Below are 18,856 nucleotides of genomic sequence, written 5' to 3'. Positions count from 1 at the left end.
AGGTAATGCGTTTCTCCGGCCTCATACACAACTGAGCACCGTCATTTTTTTATTTATTTTTTTTTTTGCAGTGAAATGCATGTTCAGTGACCTCAGAAATCATCAGAGAGCAGTTACGTGCGGTTCCTCAGTTGCTGAATTATTTCACGTTCTTCATTCCTGTAAACGAAATTGCGAAGTTATAAAATTAGCAGAAAGACTTGAAGCGCTAGAACCTAGGATTTATCGACCTGAAGTATTCACTAAATCTATTCTTTGTGCTTGTGTAATATTAATGGGGGTAGTTCAACACTGAATAAAACCTCTCCTCAAATTTGTACTCTTCACAACAACATTTTAAGACTCAGGAACAACCAACTGCCCCAAGGCCCTGAGGACATAGCCACGTAAGAACCTCGGTCAGTTGAAAAGGATATTCCTGTCCTTTAAATCACGAGACCTGTTGTTGCAGCCCTTTCGCTGAAGCATGCCGCAAAAGAGGTCAAGGTAAATAAAAATATTTTCGTTCAATCTTTTTGCTGACCCAGCTGGTCAGCTACTTTTTTTTCCCAACGAAAAAAAGATTATTGCACGAAAACTACATCAGTAGTTTCAAAATGGTTAGGTAATTCACATGCTACCGGAAATGACGTACGTCGTGGATGCTGATTTCGATGTGATGATCACAAGCTTGAGTGATTTTAAAAGGTCGAGGCTAACAGAGAGATGAAATAGTTTTCACTTAACAGCATTTGATTTATAGTTTTCTTCTTCAGATAAGGGATTAACCCTTAACCTTAGGAATTATAAAAGCAAATGACGAATTCAAGTCACTTCATTGCCTCATTGCCAAATAATTCTGATGTGACAAGCCCGTGACTTCCGGTTGTTGAAGTACAAATGAGAGAGCAAAGAAGTACAATGTAAATAGAGTGGGAAGTCTCTTGGGAGGACACCGCTGACAAACTTCACTACCTTTAAAATTTTGTTTATTACATAAACGTCTTGTTTGACATGGAAATTATGCTCATGTTTCGCTTGAATTTTGTATCTTTGGCTTAAAACCAAGAAGAAATGATTCAGTTAAAAACTTACTTGGAAAGGCTCCCGTTGAAACTATCGCTCAAAAGGTAAAAAGGTGAATAATTCGAGTTATTTGGAGCATTGACAAGTATCAGCTATTGAGCGAACCACTCCTCCGAGCTCACGAGAGTCAAGTATTTGATGCGCTATGGAAGAAGAAGATGGTTATTTCAAAGAAGAGATCTGCACTCTGACGCCGGGTGAACTATTCGATGCCTTTCTTCAAACTACCGATCTCCAGGAGACGCTAGACGTTTTCCGAAAACTTTGTCAAAGCGTCGACGTGAACCCCCGAAATCACAAGACGCTATATGCTTCCCTCAAGTCCAAATTAACTTCTTGGAAGTGCAAGTCTCTATGGACGAAACTAGACAAACGAGCGGAACACAAGGACTACAGAAACAAGCCGTGTGTCAAAAATAAAGTGCTCATCATCGGTGCAGGGCCATGTGGATTGAGATCGGCAATTGAAGCCGCTTTGCTCGGTGCTTACGTCGTTGTCATCGAAAAACGAGATCGTTTTTCTCGCAACAATGTCCTTCATCTGTGGCCATTCTTAATTGTGGACTTGAAAAATTTAGGAGCTAAGAAATTTTTCGGACAGTTCTGTGCTGGAGCCATCGATCACATAAGTAAGTAGTTTTCCTTATTCCCTTGAATATTTGTTACTTCCGGAATCTTAGACGTACTTACCAAATATCAGAGTACATTTTTGCGTGAGAAATTATGGATCGTTTCAGTATATTATACAAAACAGTTCAGCAATTATTGCCGAAAAAATCCATCGAATCTAACCAAACTGACTCTTAACTATCCGGCAATGATCGCCATTTGGTTTTTAATGCTCAATTTAAGTCATAATTCGTGTGATTTCTATCATGCATCGCATGAGGTTCAGTACATTACATAACTTCTCCTGTTCTCCTCAGTGTGACATGACAAGAGTTGAGATGTATATTCTCTGTAGTGAAACAAAATATGACTTCTACAATAACCATTAGTGATCATAAAGGATTCAAACCTTAAACACAGTTGTTTTTCACTCTTAAACATATTTTTCTTTGAAGACAACACGACGCTGAATTATTTTTTTCTTCTAATTAACCCAAAGCGAGGCAATTAACCTCATAGAGCGCCGTTCCGTCTCAAAATAAATTCTTTAGGAAATAGCTCTGTATTTCCTTCTGTTTTGTGAGTATCTCTCAAGTGACCGTTATAGGAAGGTTCACGATGAATTATCCGTTTGTGTATTGTCAGAATTAATTTCACAAATTAGAGACTGCAGGTGGCTTTTTGAGAATCGGTGTAAGAGTTGCAACAAACCATTCAGCGCACAAAAATAGGAACGAGGAAACGAATATCTTTCAGTTCTTCCTCATCAAAATGCAGTTATTTGGCTAAGGATGACTTAGCCTGATCCTAAAAACTGTGCATGGAACAAAAATGCTGTCCCACTGGTATTTAAACAATTTGAAATTAACTACACCTCTTTTCCTGCAGTGATGAATAATAATGTCTTTTGTCGAATTCAGATTTTAAGGTTAAAAATCTATTTTTAGCATGCTTTTTGAACAAATTTAGAACCTTTTTTGGATAAGGATAGCTCTTTATTGTTAAATTTTAGTAATGCAAGAATCATTTAATGAGGGAAAATAACTGGTCTATCATCATTCCTTTTATCAGAAGGCAAAGTGCCAATACTTTTGAATCATTTTAGTTGGTGATCAAGTGCTCTCCACTTGAGAAGTAAATTCATATTATTTACCCAAAGTTCACTATTGAAACATTTTGAGTATCTCCTGGCTAAACAAGATCTTATCTGTGCTTGTTAAGCAGGTTGAAAGACTCTGAATACAGAGACATGTATAAACAACACAATTAAGTAATTTTAATATCATGTGCCAATGAGTGGAACTTCTTATTTCAGGTATTCGTAGACTTCAAGTTATTCTACTTAAGGTGTCCCTCTTGCTTGGAGTACAAGTTTATGCCAAATGTGGATTCCTTAATCTAGTGGAGCCAACAGATGGTAAGTACAGTTGTTTTTCTTGTTTTTGACTTTGTGGCCCCCATTGTGTTTGACCTCTGCCATGTTTGTAAATCAAACGTTTTTCTCAAGTAAGAACCCCTCTCCCTCTTCCTTGATTGTTTTTATAGAGTGTTGATCCTGTTGGCCAAACTAAGTAGTGTGAATTTACTAATTATTAGGTTTACACATTTAAAACATTGAGAAAAGTTATTTTGTCTTAATGCTAACTGTCTGTGGAGATCATTTTGTCATTTACATCTCTATAATGCTTGATATGGGTTTTTTAATTTCAGCTCATGGCTGGAGAGGAAACTTTGACTCACCCTCTCATCACCTCAATAAATTTGATTTTGACATTGTGGTGGCTGCTGATGGCAGGCGTGCTGCATTGAAAGGTTTTAAAGGAAAGGAATTTCGTGGCAAGCTGGCCATTGGTATCACTGTGAACTTTGTGAACAAAAATTCAAAGGAAGAGGCCAGAGTGGAGGAGATAAGTGGGGTTGCTTTCATTTTCAATCAACAGTTTTTCCAAGACTTGAAAGATAGCACTGGTATTGACCTTGAGAACATTGTGTACTACAAAGATGAGACGCACTACTTTGTGATGTGTGCAAAGAAGAACAGTTTACTTCAGAAAGGGGTGCTCAAAAAGGTGAGTTTAGACTAGGCATTAGAATTTAGAAAAATAAAGTTACCTTAAGAAGAGTATTTTCAGAGGTTGATCCATTTAATAGTTGTCTCCCCTCAATTGCTCAATTGAGCATCCTTGAGCCAACACAACCCTTTGTCTTTCCCTTCATGACTTGTTTGTGGTGTTCACTAAGAACCAGGAAACAATAAATAGTGTATTATCAGCTCTAACTTATTGCAAAGCATCATGGTTTGTGTGGTGTATAACACAGAAAGTTCTGCTCTCAAACTTGTCAGTCTTGTATTCATGTGATGCATGTCCCAGGGGATTTTTTGGTTACATGTATTGTTGGTAAATAAATCTCTGTTGAGTTTTCTTTACATCTCATTCATATTTTGAACATGAAATGACACCATATATAATAGTCTGATTATTTTAACTAGGTTTAGCCACTGTTTAAATTCAATTCAGCTGAACCTTTCGGATCAATTTTAGTATCTGGGCAACTTCCCACCTACCCCTCCCCTAACCCAACATTAACCCTGACTTGTTATCAATAGACTGTTGTTGGGTTAGGGGAGGGGTAGGTGGGCATTTGCTCAGATACTGATATTGATCCAACCTTTCATTATAACAATTATTTTAATTTGTTAACAGTGTCGATAAAGGGCCAAAAGATAACAATGGAAAGACATTTATTTAATTAAATCAAGCCCCTTAAAAAGAAAACCTGAGGTGCACTGCTAGCATAAAACCATAATGTGGGTTAGACCTTATGTAAATAATTGTGGTCTCAACTCAGTGTTTAGCCCATAGCACTGACTGTTTTTGTTGTATGACCTCACAAAGCTGGTCTTTTTGCTTAGAATACACTTCACTTTACACCAGAATTTATTGGTAACTATCAGCATCCTGTAAATAACTTATTCAATATAATAATACAACTGTATAAAACTGAATAGAATTGCCCAAATTTACTAGTGGAATGAAACTGACCAATCCTTATTGACAAACTGCTTATCAAGATGCAGTTTTCTGATAATGTACATGTTTTGTATAGAATAAATTAAACTAATTAGTTTGAAGCTGCTAAGTATAATCTATGTTTTATAAACATGATCTCTCTGAGAAAATGTTGACAGCAATGTCTTGTGAATGCAGGATATAACATGATCTTTAATATTTAAAATAAATTTATAACATAGCTAGTAAATTTGTCTAATCAAATTCAATTGTGTGAGCATGCTTCATATTCCCATTGTGCACGCTCATGACGTCAGCAAACAAATCCCTTAAGATAAAACATTTTCTCTGCAATTTTTTACTTTGGAATTTTACTATTAAAAAACTGGTTAAGACTTTGGTGGCAATTTTTTGGTGGCAAATTTAAGCTAAACATGGAAAGTTGTGAGCCAGCTGGTGAGGAAGAACTGCTGTTTACAGCCTAGCAAAATGTTTTCCTGAAACAAAATTATCAATGGGCTGAAGCATAGCAGAGGGAATATTAACCCTTTTACAACATGTAAACCATCAGGTTGTAAATGCTATAAAACAATTGGTTCATTCGTCAGTGTGCGTTCATTGAGATATGAAGCACTTGGGGAGTTTGGAGAGCACTCAAGAAGCTACACACCTTCTTTGTGACACACTTAATTGCTGCAAGAACTTGAAATATAATTCTTTACCTTCATTCACAGGATTTCCAAGATGCATATGATCTTCTTCAAACAAGCAACGTGAACCATGATAAGCTTCTGGCATATGCAAGAGAAGCTGCAAACTTTTCCACAAGCTACCAGCTACCTCAACTAGACTTTGCAAAGAATCACTACTTCAAGGAAGATGTAGCAATGTTTGATTTCACTTCTTTGTATCACTCTGAACATGCTGCCAAGATTTATGAAAGGAGGGGAAAACGTCTTCTAGCATTAGTTGTTGGAGACAGCTTATTAGAGGTAGGATTAAATGACATGATCTTATATTAGCCCCAAAATAATTTCTCTTTATCTAGGGGTAAAGCATGGGTCAGGAAGGATTCATATCAATGGCATAGAGTGAAAAGGAGAAAATAAAAAAGGCACAGAAGCCTCTGACCTGCCCCTGATTACAATTTTTTCTTTTCTTTTTTTTTTCCAACATTTCTTTCATATTTTGCTGATATACAGCTTCTCCTTTGGCTTAAATAAAGTTTGAACAAGTATTTCATAGACTAGCAAGGATATTTGGGAGTATAGTCAAAATTTTCACGTTTTGTTTAACGTTGGTTTTAAAATTCCTATGTTGTACTGTTTTGGTTTCTTTCTCCATAAGCTAAAAATATTTTTCACACTTTGGAAGTCCAGAAGTTGCAAATGAGGTTTGGGTATTGGTATTATGAATTTTCGGTTAATTAATTGTGTCATGTCTCTGTTTGCAGCCATTTTGGCCAACTGGCTCAGGTTGTGCAAGAGGTTTCTTGGGATGTTTTGATGCTGCCTGGACAATGAGAGGTTGGGGACTGGGAAGGGAACCCATTGACCTGCTCACAGAAAGAGACAGTATATTCCGGCTTCTTGCTCAGACAACTCCAGAGAACATCTCCAAGAATTTTGAGGAGTACAGTATTAATCCAGCCACTCGGTACCCAAACTTGAACAAATCATGTGTCTCACAGAACAGAGTGAAACATTTGTTTGATAACAAAAAAGGACCAATTGACCAGATGGATGGATCTGAAGCAGAACCCATGGACACAAGTAAAGACCTTGGCGCTATTGAGGGAGGAGGTGAGAAAAGTCTTGGGAGGGTGGTTCTGGAGGGAAAGGTTATGAATTAATATTATGGGAGTAATTGTTGCAATTCCTTTTTAAGAATCCCTGAAAAGATACTGGAATGTCAGTTTATAGACATGACTTGCTCCTAAAGGTAACACCTTGTTTAAGCAACAAACAATTAATTCCCACACAGTTTTTTTAAAGATTACATCCCGTGAGTACCAAGATAAGGTTTAGTGACAGTCATAAAAAATACTAATGTCAATGTTTAGTTAAGGAGACATAGAAACAGTCAAGATCAATCATAATTCATTCTGAGATGACATAGTCTTCTTTTTTATGAGCTAGAGGACTGGGGCTTTTCAGAAGGTTGCACAGGGTATGCTTTAATAGCAGTATCAGTTCCAGGAGCCCACCCACTGCTGTCTTCCAGGTTTTCTTTTCTTTCCGGAAAGATGCAACTACCTGACTAGCGGTGATATCAGGAATTTTACTGGATGACCATTTTTAGTTGTATTTAGTGATATGGTTTGACATGACTTGCCCCCACTTGCTTACAAAAGATATTTACTTAGTTAAAGTAGGGTATTTGAATATATTTGACTGTGAAGAAATAGCACAAAAATATGTGAAAATGGAATTACTGTCAGTAGCATAGGATTAAACTTACATTTTTGCCATAAATTTCAGTTCGTTCTTCATCCTGTTTCAGTAAATGCAAGAATGTTGCTCAGATGGTGTCAAGAGCAAACCAAGAAGTATAGGAATGTGAAGATCAATGACATGTCAACGTCATGGAGAAATGGCCTTGCTTTCTGTGCCATTATTCATCGCTACAGACCTGATCTTATGTAGGAGGGCTATTACTCATGGACTATTGTGTTTAGACATGCTAACCTTAGCATATGTACTAGTTAGAGTGCATGTTGACTGCATTCTGTGCAACAACAGCATCCAGTTGTTTTGTATCTATGGTCATTTCATACTCAGTTTTTACATACTGAAAGTCAGTTGATTTGTACCCAGTTTCATTGGTTTATACCCAAACTGCTGGAATCATATTTGCTAGGTATAAAATGACTGCAGGTATCTACCTTAAGTTTCAATAGGAAACTCAAAGTGCATACCCATGAAAATACAAATTTATTAAATGCATCCAAACTGACTGGAGGTAATAAAAAGTGAGTGATAAAGTTGCTCTTGTTTTTACTTAACATCTCCTTTTTTGTTCTTTTTGAGAAAGTGGTCAATCACACAGGGAAGTATAATCGTACATGCTGTAATTGTTTCTCTTCCCTGGAGAACCATTCTATGTACTTTTGCAGTAGGTCTTTGAAGAAGACATCCAAGCTGGTAGTGAGGCTCTTAAGATCAATGTGCAAATTATAATGATTGTGTTACAAATGTGTTTCATTGCAGTGATTACTCTTCCTTGTCACCTAAGGATCGTTTGAAAAACACCCAGCTGGTGAGAGAATTTGTCAAGAACAATATGTGTCTCCTACTGTGTTACCTTATTCTTGAAGATGAAAAATTCATTTGGTCTATTATTTCTTCCTCTTTCAGGCATTTGATGTTGCTGAGGAACATCTTGGAATTCCCCCTCAAATTTCTGCCAGTGAAATGGCCATGAAGGAAGTTCCTGACACTCTGATGATAGTCAGCTATGTGTCACAGTACCATGAAGTGTTCAAAAATGAGACTCCAGGTAAGCTGCATCTACCATAAACTACTAAATGTGAATATTAAATTCAGGTAATGTTTAGTCTTGATTTATATAGGAGCTAAGGAAGGAGTCTCTGGAATATTAGTTTTTAACATCTGTGCTCTTCAGAGATAAAGTCTACATGCTAGAATGACTCACGTAGCTTCCAAATCTTTGATGTCTCGTACTGGTACCCTAAGAGAGAATGGATGGTGGAGAATGGAAAAAATATCAAATGAACGAACCAGATAGTATGATGTGTGAAGCACTTTCTTAATAAAACTGTGGTCAACCTTGGGCAGTAGTGAGTGTGGGGTTGTTATTTTTTTGCAGCCGAGAAGACAACTGAACTGCGGGAATTCAGAGCCAAGTCTCCACTGTCCAAGCTGTCTGTGTTAACACGAGTGTCTCGTCGGACCCACAAGGTCAGTAGAAGTGATGTGTTGCCAATTCACATGGAGGTTTTATTTGGGTTTTAGCTCGGGACATTGCAATCCATGCAAATAAACAAGTTGTTGATACGTGCAATATACAATTACACTGATGTTGCTATCCATGCATAGGCACACATGTTAAACACTCCCTCCCCCCCCCCATAGTGCCTCCAGTTAGCCTAATGATAGACTTTAACCGTTTAACTCCAATGGGTGACCAAGACAGAATTTTTCCTTACAATATCGATATGATATTAACCAGACAAGTGAGGAGAATAAAGGTAAATACTAATTAGGGGATTATTAGATGATCTAATACAAAATTTTCCGTAGAAAATTCGTAAGATTTGTGTGGCGGACAGTGAGGAATTACTGATCAGATTTTGGGAGTAAACGGGTCAACTACATATTCATACATTGTTGATAATGTCTAAATTAGTACGTACGTCCTCCAGAGCTCGTTGTAATTCAGTGTAGTTGTTGTGTTGTGTATGTAATGCGTCGCTGTTATGGACAGATCTGTTACCTTGCTATCTGCTATTGCGTTTATTACTTCTTATATCCGCCTGATGTTTAGAGGAAGTTACAAATCACGCTAGTGACATATATGTACACTTAGGAAAAGTGTACTCGCAATCTTCTAAAGGTCGCACATCAGTCTGTATAGAACTCAGAAAACAGTTTATAAATGTCCTTTTTTTTTTTAGGAGAAGAGGCGAAACGAGGAAATATTTGATACGGTATCGAAGAGAAGAAAGGCAGCGTCCAAGGTTAAGACCGTTAGATTTTGAGGCCTGTTTGGATATAGTCAGATGCTCGTTCTAGTAAACTGTACGTTTTTTATGAATTGGTTCATGCGCAGTGTGCGTCTATCGAGGAATGGATATACATGGGAAGTTGGGAGAGCCTCTATCTGGATCGAACACACGTATTGTTACGCAAATACTAATGTTTTTATTTCCGTTTGACAACAGGAGAATGAGGCTCCCACCCCAATGGACACTTCCACCCCACAGGAATCTCTTCAGGCCCCCGCAGTCACTACTGGTAAGACGAGCAATAGAATCAGCGCTTTGGCTGCGCAAGTGTTTGGACCCACAGATGGAAAGAAGGTCAGTGTGTACTGATCTGATTGTTTTATTATTAAAGGGGATTACATGAAAGCTATAGAGTTTTTTTTCTTCTTTTTAAATGAGAGGAAAAAAGGACGCAACTACATTTCCCGACAAGCCTGTTTCGTGGATCGCTTCACTCTTAACTCACTTCATCACAGGCTTGTCGGGAAACAGGCTTGTCGGGAAATGTAGTTGCGTCCTTTTTTCCTCTCATAATATTTATATTTATATATATATATATATATATATATATATATATATATAACTGCAGACAGTACTGTTTCGGCCTTCTGGGCCTCATCAGTGCAGTGCTGATGCTAGGATGGAGGTAAGACCATATGGCCACCCCAAGTGATCTCACATATGTGGGATCATCTAAGCCATGCCAGAGTGCTCAAACTAGAAAAACTAGTGAGCATGCATAATGCTAGCAGCAATGACTCATCCTAGTAGAGTGCTCAATTTGGACATGAAAGCAAAGCTTTGTATGCCAAAGAGCAATATCTATATATATATATATATCTATATATATATATATATATATATATATATATATATATATCTTACCCTAAAAGGTCAGAACTATGTTTGAATGCTCTCACCTAAACACACCGTTCGACCAATGAGAATGCGCGAAGTGTCTTCGTTTAATTTTTTTCCAAATTGTTTGAAATGCGCAATTAATGGAGGTGGCATGCCTTCTCTGCTCAAAGGAGTGGTAAGCAACTGTAGAGCGAGTACAAGTGTGGCCAAGGTGTAGGTGTGTTTTCAGTGGAGGTAGCAAAGATTAATAGTACACAAGCATTTATCCGTCGAGACAAAAGTAGGCACTAAAAATATTCGTCTCATTGAATGGAGGTGCGCCTTTTATGAGCTGTTAATGTGCTTAGTTTGATCAGCGATAGCTGATACAAAATACTTCATTTGCTGTGGACTAGGATTTTATTATGCCTGTGGAGCAATTTTAGTGCAATTCTATTACAAGTATTTTCAGTCGAATCAAGTGCGTTTTATATGCCTAAAATTTTTATAGTTCAGTTTAGTTTAAGTTTAATTTACAGATTTAAAGGGTTAAAATACTTGTCAAACCTCACGCTTTGAATAGAATATAAGGTTGCCTGCGAAGAAATTTAAATCGGACTCCTGTACTAGGAGTTTGAGGTAAACCAAGTTCAATCTTTGTATCCAATTTTTTTTCCTGTTTAGAACAAGGTACCTTCACTGAGGGACTCGAGTGAACACTGTTTCTTCTGCAATCGTCGTGTTTACCTGATGGAGAGATTGTCTGCAGAGGGCCATTTCTTCCATCGCGAGTGTTTCTTGTGCGAGGAATGCGGCTGCACGCTCAGGCTAGGCACTTACTCTTACATCAGCCCATCATCAGACCAGGACAAGGGACACTTCCTGTGTCACCTGCACTATGATCAGTTGTTGTACAAGATGCAGGAGGAACCCGCTGGTATGTATTCAATCACTTATCTCTCGTCTGTCCTTCCCTTAGCTGTAGGCTTGGTTCTGAAGAGAATGTTTATTGTATTTTAATCTCAGCTTAGCATTAGCAGTGGCACTTCCATGGGTGGTTCCTCGTCTACTGTTTTCCAGGTCAAATTAGGCTTCGAATTTTTGCTTGCGGGCAGAAACGAAAAACCGGAGAACTCTGGGAAAACCCTCGGGGTAAGGACGAGAACCAACGACGGAACACGACCCACACATGCTGCAAAGCTCTGAAATCGAACGCGGGTTACGGTGTTGAGAGGCGAGCACATTACTACTGCGACTTTTACTCTCTTAAGAAAGCTCCCTTTTTTCCTCTTTTTGGTGTGCAGGACCCCTCTCGTAGTGATTTTATTATTTCTTCAAAAGATGTTATCTCTTTTTGTCTCTTTCCTCTATTACTAGACATTATTCTTCTTATTTTGTCTACAGATGAACAGGAAGTTACTGCTAAAGGCAGACCGAAACTTTTGAAATCTAAATCTGCTGCACCGGAAACTTTGTTTAAGAATGTCGAGTTTACAATCGACCCTGATGCAGGAGAACCAGTCAGTTATAAAACCAAAGGAGAGACTGGTGCTCAAATGAACGGCTATCACGAAGAGAAAGAAACGGTCAGTGAGGAGAAAGAAGATCGTCCGAGAGATCGGTCCTACACCTCTGGGAAGTATCGATGCTTGGAGGCGCGCCCACTGAGGCGGTCAAGCATATCTTCTGTACGAAAATCCGACGCTACCGTGCGTGAAAAAGGCAAGGGCTACTCGTTTGACGATGGACTAGACCAGACAGGGGACGGTAGACGAAGAGGTACCCAGCCACTGAAGATCCCGTCAAGGGAGGAAGTTCGAAAGTTTGAGGCGGAGGCTGAGTTTCGACCGGGTACGCCTGGTGAGCTGATAGATGCCACCAAGGGGATGACTGTCGTGGACATCGATATGGAGGAGGCACCTGTTGAGGAGAGAAAGAAAAAGCGAGAGGAAGAGCGAAAGGGCGTCATTGACGCTGTAAAGACAGCAGCTGCTGGCAAATCTTGGGTTAAAAGACAAGAAGCTCAAGAGGGAAAGGTTCAGAAGCTTGGAACGCTAGAGAGGAGAAAGGCGAAGTCTCGACGGGCTATGTATCCGCCATTATCAGTGGTTTTGAATCCAGATGAAAAAGAGACTCAAGAGGCATTAGAAGGAATTGTTCAAGCGGCCAACGAAACGGAACGCAACCCTCAGAAAAAGATGCAGCTTAAAATGGTGGACATTTCGCTGGATGATGACACCCCGATTCCTTCTTCTGAAAGGAAAGCTGCTGGTCAAACGAAGGCTGGCCCGAAGACGGTTTCAGTAGCAACCAAGAATGAGCCAACTCCATCACCCAGATCGCCAACCTCACCAACATCACCGGGGAACAAAAAACCTCCCGCAGGATCTCTTGTGGCTGCACGGACGGCCAGATTAACCAATTTGATCGCCAATGACTTCCGTCCTCCGACAGTGAAAGATAAATGGGCCGAAAGAGAGGAATGGAAGAAATCGAGTCCAGTCAAAAACGACGCTGGGAAGAAGTTTGGGAAAGAGGAAGAACTTGAGCCCACAGCCAGTCCTGGCGCTCAGCGGCGCTCGTTACCCAGAGTTCCCTCAGAGGAACCTTTTCACTCTACAAAGGAGACCACCAAGATTGTTCAGCGCAAGCCGACAGGAAAGCCAAGGTTTCGGTTGGGTAAAGTTAGAAAGGAAATCGAGGAAGAAAAAGAGGAGAAAATTGGGAAAGATTCAGTAGATATGGGATTTGTGGTTCTTGATCTGCACGATGGTATTAGTACGCCTGAGAAAGGTATGTGGCAAACAGTTGTGTACGCATGCAGCAGTTCAAACATCCACATTGCTGACCTATCTTGATCTGATGCGATGCAGATCATTTAAACTTCGAGTACTGAAGTTTGCCTGCAATAATGAATGCAGGTTACTTATTTGCAACCGCAATGATGACGAAAAAACATGTTGTGTGACAAGACTTTTTCTTTTTTTCAATTTATGACTCGTTGTTTTCCATCCAGCTCTTTCTTCCCTCTTCTAACTCTTCAAAATCGTCTTCTATTTACTCTTAGAAGAAGCACTGAATCTGAAAAAAGACGATTCAGGATTGTTCTCTGAATCAAGTGGAGATGAAATGCTGGATGATAGTCCCAAATTGCAACGAACAAATGCTCGGCGATTCAGCAAGGTAAGGTATCTACTATCAATATACATTCTTCTGTGAGGTTCATCTCAATCACAGTACTTCTTGATTTTAGGGTGTCCACTCGAATTTACCTGGTATTATAGGAAATGTTGTTTTCACTATCACTTACGTATGTAGCTTAAATTTAGTGAAACCTACTTTTTAAAAATTAAATGTTTATAACTGCTCGTTCATATTCCAGCCGGGAAGACGTGACACCGAGATGCCGGATGATAAAGTGAAGCGACGAGAGCAAGCCAAGATTCGTAGCGCGATGAAGCAGCGAGAATCGAAGCGACTGCGCATGGCACAGTCAATACAACGAGAACTGGAGGAAGTGGCCGTCAAACAAGCCGACTTAGAGCGTGAAGGAGTCGTTGTTGAGAAGGCGCTCAGACAAGGAAACAGTGAGTTTCAAACGGTTACCCAGAGAAGTCTCTGCGGAACTTAAAGCTAACTGAATACTTGAGTAGTCTGGTCACACAGAGTTCCCATTTTCTCGGGAAGGAAATAGATTACATGACACTCCAAATCCTTGTCCGCTTTGAGGCCGTTTTTGGTTTCGTCTCGCCGCGCGCTCTCTCCGTGACCAAAGAACATCTACGAGGGAACCAATTCAAGTGAAAGAAAGTTGCTTAGCCAAGATTTCGTTTATAACAATCTTATGAAACCACTTTCGCAGTTAATCTACGGATGTTATTATTTGGTTCAAGGCAGTTCACTGCGTTATTAATCTCTATTTTAAACCTTAGATCATTCATTGAAATTATTCTGAGAGGGCTTGTCTCACAATGAAAAACGTTGGCGGCAAACGTTTCATTGAATTTGTAGATTATTGATCTTGGTTTCGCCATTGAGATCTTGACTCGCCTTTAATGTTTTGAACAGATTCTGGTTCAGAGGAACAGAAGCTGATGTTTCAGTGGTTCAAACTAGTGAACAGGAAGAACGCGCTGATTCGATATGAGTCAGAACTGGTCATTCAGTGAGTATAAGGGGCCGTCAAACCGCTCTCATATGTTTCTAAAATGTACTTCGCTCTAATCTGTTGGCCTTTCTTCGGCCTTTCTGATCCTTCGTCAAATAAGCACGAAGAACTATAGGTACTTGGTTATAGCCAGTTGCACGCTCCCTGGAGCCTGTGTCACCCACACGCCCGCTTTTTCTATCCTTTTTTTCTGGATTCAAGACCTCTTTTTTCGATGGCTTCCCGGTTTGCACTGTATTTTTCTGTGTGCTTCGATCAATTATGATCGTAAGTTATTTAGGAGTGACGGGTAATAGATGCCGGAAAAATGAATAATTGCCCAATTGAGTTAAATAAAAAATCGTGAACCTTATAGGATTCGTAACGTAGAAAGGCAACAGGCCTCGTTAGATAATAATAAATGTAACGTGAATCCAAGAGAGTCTCAATTTTTGTCTGTTTTATTTACAGGGCAAACTCCATTCAGCTTGAGGACCAACAAGGAAGACTAGAGCAGGAGATTAGAGAACTCCTCATGAAAGATGGTAAGCTACACTGATTGGTATCCTTTTAAAAGAATTATGGTTGAAATTAAATGTTTGTATTTATTTACTCTCTGCCGTTGTTCTGTTAGATCCAAGAAAGGATGACAACAGATCCATACAGAAGAAGACCAAACAGCTTGTAGATATTGTGGAGCAGAGGAACGCATTAGTGGAACTGTTGGACGAGGAGAGAAAGAGGTTTGTGGGACTGTGGAGAGGGGGGGAGGGTCTTTTCCGCCACTACTGGTCTGTGAAATAGTAGTTTTCAACTTTCTTCAGTAGTTCTGTGATGTCTTTAACCACTTTGAACGCGTTGCCTCCTGGTGGGGTCGGAAAAAGATTATATTTTCCTATAGCGAACTTGGACATTTTTGGTTGGAAGGACTGTGTTTTGATGTAAACTTTCTCTCGCAGAGAACAAGAAGAAGACAGGCTTGTTGATGCCATGATTGAAGCGAAAGGTTAGTCTACCTAGTGGTAATACAATTGACCCCTTACCTATGCACTATCATGTTGAGGTATTATTTGATCATCTGCAGACCACTTTTTTTTAATCTTTATCAAATACTGAAACGGCGTCGCGGACTTATTTCATGCGTCAATGTTCTTATATCGGCTGAGATCCCAATATTTTACCGCTCACGATGTGTATCGTCCTTTAACCTGTTGAAGGCGTTCAGTCAGTAACATGAAGCGTTAAGTCAATGACGCGAAAGTAGCGGCTGAGAGAAAAGCCGAAGAGAGGTCGGGTTGGGTCGCGACCGACTCAAACATCCTCTTTCTTTTTCTTTTTTTTTTTTCTCCGCTGTTACGATCGCGCAGTTCGTTTATTTTGCCCCCCTTATTGACTGGACGCCTGGAACAGGTTAACCATCCTTGGAAAGACTGCAATACATTTCTCTTTCATCTTTAATTAAATTATACCGAAACTGCGTCACACTCTTATGCAATGCGAGTTGGATCATTTGAACAATGACATTTTAACTCGGATTCTGGTGCTGTACTCTTCGATTTAACTATTTGCGATACGAAACTATTTACTCCATAGTCTAAACGAACCATCCAAAAGCTTATTTTATTTATTATTTTTAAGCAATGTGAACATGTAGGACCTAGTTTATAACAAAACTAATCAAAAACTCCATATGCATTTGACTCGGTGGTTACACTAACCGATCGATGTGCAGAAGGTTTTTGGTTTGCAAAATTCAGACGTATAGAACAGACTATTTAATGACAGCACAGTTTCATAACAGAGCATATGTAGTGGGTCACATGGACACTTCGCCTGCGAGGAAGTTCTCCTTGGCACCATACCCCTCGCCGGCCCGTCCTGCCTCTTTAGCCCCCCCCCTCCTTTTCCGTGCCACCATTAAGAACCCCACCAAAGTCAAGGTGCCAAACCACGTGACCTTGCTTGCAGGCTATCGAACAGCTACCCATTTTATCACTAATATGTTTTGCTAACATGTACTAATATGTAACTTGTGTTTGCATGTTCTTGTGATGATAGCATTGTACAAAAGACGATTGTCTTCCAAAATCAGTTAAGTGAAATAAATTTAATATAAAATCTAAACTCTTTTGATTTTTTCCAAATGTAACCTGAAATAAACCTTTGAGCTAATAAGTCATAAATGTGCTTGTAAAAAGTGCTCAAAAATTTTAGGATTTTGAATGTTAAATGAATACTTTAAAAAAGGTAAACAACAGATGAAGAAGAGCTAGTTAATTACTAAGTATGTTGAGAAAACTTAAAAAGGAAACTAGAATAAATCTACTAAATAAGCAAGTAAAATTTTAAACTATAAACCGATTCTTTGATAAATAAACAAATAAATGAATAAGTACGGTAAAATAATTTGACATTAACTGAAGATTATTAAGTGATTCATTAAACAAAGGACTGTTTATGATAAAAAAAATAATGCTACTTATAAGACGTTTGAACAGAGAGCACATTGCAAGTACTTTTTCATAGTTCTGTTCAAGGGCAAAAACTGTTTACCAACTGGTGTTTTATATTAGAGAAGGCAGATAGTCTCGGCCCTAGTGCTGTCATTTTTATTTGCCGTCCTTGCCCGTGGATCGTAAAAGTTGGGACTTTGAAGGGCTACTTCTAGGACTCGGTCATCAGGGAAGCCCGACCCGATAGCCTCGCTTTTCGCCTACGCTAATATAGAAAACCGCTGTTCAACTAAACCACGGGCGCGGATCTGTAATTAGAACTGAGAGAGCACACTATTTAACGCATTGTTATTGCTTCTGACAGGTTTCATAACAACAGTGTGATTATGGTGGAAAAATCTACCCGGATGACTTGTTGGGGATGTTCTCTTTCCAGTTGTTACGATGTGAAATGCAGCAAATTTGAGTCACTTCCGATTTAAGAAATTAACTATGTCAAAAAAAAAACTTACTATTTGCAAGTTCAAGGAAGTCCTTCCTAACGTCACAAATATGTTAAATCTGTGTAAAACCTGTTTTTAAACATTGGCATCTTTCAATTGTTACTTGTACTGTGCAAGGTTGATTTGGAAAAAACCGCCATTCATGTAACTTCAGGGGAAGAAACAATGGCTTTGAAGCAGTCTGGCATTGAACGAATAAAGCTGTTGATAGTATCGTAATATCACCATATCTTTTTTTCGAGATCCTGAGATACAAACAAATACTAGAAGACTTTGGATATGTTTTGTTAAATGTTTTGCTTTTTTGTTGTCACATTGCGTTCACGTAAGTGCTTATTGAGTTGCGACTCAAATGGCCCGTGTAGATAATGTTCGCCCAGTTTCCCGGTTGGGTTCCGTTAGGTCGCTATGTTGTGAAACAGGTGGCGGACATTTTGCCTTTAAAAAAAGGCTGTTAGAGGACTTAATGCGTGAAATCGTTGTGATATGATTATTTCTAAACCACATTAGTGTAAACAGTGTTCCCAAACGGCTAGAACCTCAAGATATTTTAAATTCCTGACTTTATACTGAGTAAACACTCATTTAGTTTGCATTGAATATCTGTTACAGAAGCAAATAATTTACTTCCATTTTACCCAAAGGGGGAAATTGGACTCAATCAAAGTGAGAGAGAAAATCAATTTAATTTGTGATATGAATTCGATACAAAAATGTGATTTGAAGGATAAACACCAGTAGATGATTGGAAAATGATTGTTGTAACAAGGAGCTCAGTAAGAGCGCATGCTGCCTTGCCGTTATGAAGTGAAAATGAGAAATTAATTACTAGAGTGCCTTAGAAGAGACAATTTGGATAATGCACGGTAATTTTCTGTAGGAATTAATTTATTGTGTAAAATGAATGTAGATTTGATTGCAATAAAGTCGTTATCATTTTGCGTTATCATTTCTGCCATGTGCTCTTTCGTTCAGATTATCAGGAATATCGTTGCATATGTTACGCCTCACCGACAACTGCAATCATCGACAGTTGTGACTCGAAGCCCTTATTGTGGCCTCCTATTCAAAGTTTGGTCTCTTTCGCTATTACCTCAAGAACGAGGTTGAATGGCCCCCCGTCTCTCAGAGAACGGAAAGTACTTAATGAGTAGAGGCAGGGTGGAGAAAACCTTCAAGGCACCAATAAATTCTTCGCCCTCGAAACAGGCTTATTTCTCAGAGTATACAAATGTATGCGATACTATTAGGATGTGGAAATGAGTTTCTGAAAACCATTTCCTTTTCAGCGGTTTCCAGTGCTAATAGTAGTAATGATGGTGATGATAATATATAATTTAAAAGGAGACCTCCATCACTTTAAATGGTTGTCAAGGGAGTTCTTCTAAAGAATAAGTGACTCACAGGGTAATAAAATAACACCTGAAATGTTCCTTAAAAGCTCAGAGTTTCCAGATGAAGACCAGAAAGAAAGGTGAGAGAGATTTTTTTAGAATTGAGTT

General features: G+C 39.0%; 1 protein-coding gene across 2 annotated transcripts; it reads left to right on the top strand.

Moving 5' to 3' along the window:
* The first annotated feature begins 904 nt into the window (after positions 1–904).
* LOC113668834 (F-actin-monooxygenase MICAL1) lies at positions 905–18,300 on the top strand. Of its 2 annotated transcripts, XM_089195535.1 has the most exons (21): positions 905–1,694; positions 2,990–3,091; positions 3,385–3,743; positions 5,420–5,677; positions 6,139–6,487; positions 7,188–7,326; positions 7,895–7,943; positions 8,042–8,183; positions 8,514–8,605; positions 9,322–9,384; positions 9,589–9,726; positions 10,936–11,188; positions 11,656–13,044; positions 13,319–13,434; positions 13,634–13,838; positions 14,320–14,416; positions 14,870–14,943; positions 15,033–15,141; positions 15,358–15,404; positions 16,457–16,489; positions 17,216–18,300. In XM_089195535.1, exons 1-21 carry the CDS (start codon positions 1,211–1,213, stop codon positions 17,233–17,235), a joined length of 4,518 nt encoding a protein of 1,505 aa, XP_089051661.1. In that variant the 5' UTR covers positions 905–1,210; the 3' UTR covers positions 17,236–18,300. The 2 variants fall into 2 exon arrangements, with proteins under 2 accessions (XP_089051661.1, XP_027040593.2); XM_027184792.2 differs by lacking the exon at positions 16,457–16,489.
* The last annotated feature ends 556 nt before the right edge of the window (positions 18,301–18,856 follow it).

The sequence above is a fragment of the Pocillopora damicornis genome, chromosome 2, assembly GCF_964200805.1.
Source record: "Pocillopora damicornis chromosome 2, jaPocDami1.2, whole genome shotgun sequence".
NCBI classification, from domain to species: Eukaryota; Metazoa; Cnidaria; class Anthozoa; order Scleractinia; family Pocilloporidae; genus Pocillopora; species Pocillopora damicornis.
This window is presented reverse-complemented; position numbering and strand designations above follow the sequence as displayed.

What these genes read in the sequence shown, in the direction of transcription:
- LOC113668834 (XM_089195535.1), top strand. Translation starts at nt 1,211, where the DNA reads ATGGAAGAAGAAGATGGTTATTTCAAAGAAGAGATCTGCACTCTGACG. An exon ending in GGCGCTCAGACAAGGAAACA is followed by an intron (nt 13,839 to 14,319) that starts GTGAGTTTCAAA and finishes TGTTTTGAACAG; the next exon opens with ATTCTGGTTCAGAGGAACAG. An exon ending in TTGGACGAGGAGAGAAAGAG is followed by an intron (nt 15,142 to 15,357) that starts GTTTGTGGGACT and finishes TTTCTCTCGCAG; the next exon opens with AGAACAAGAAGAAGACAGGC.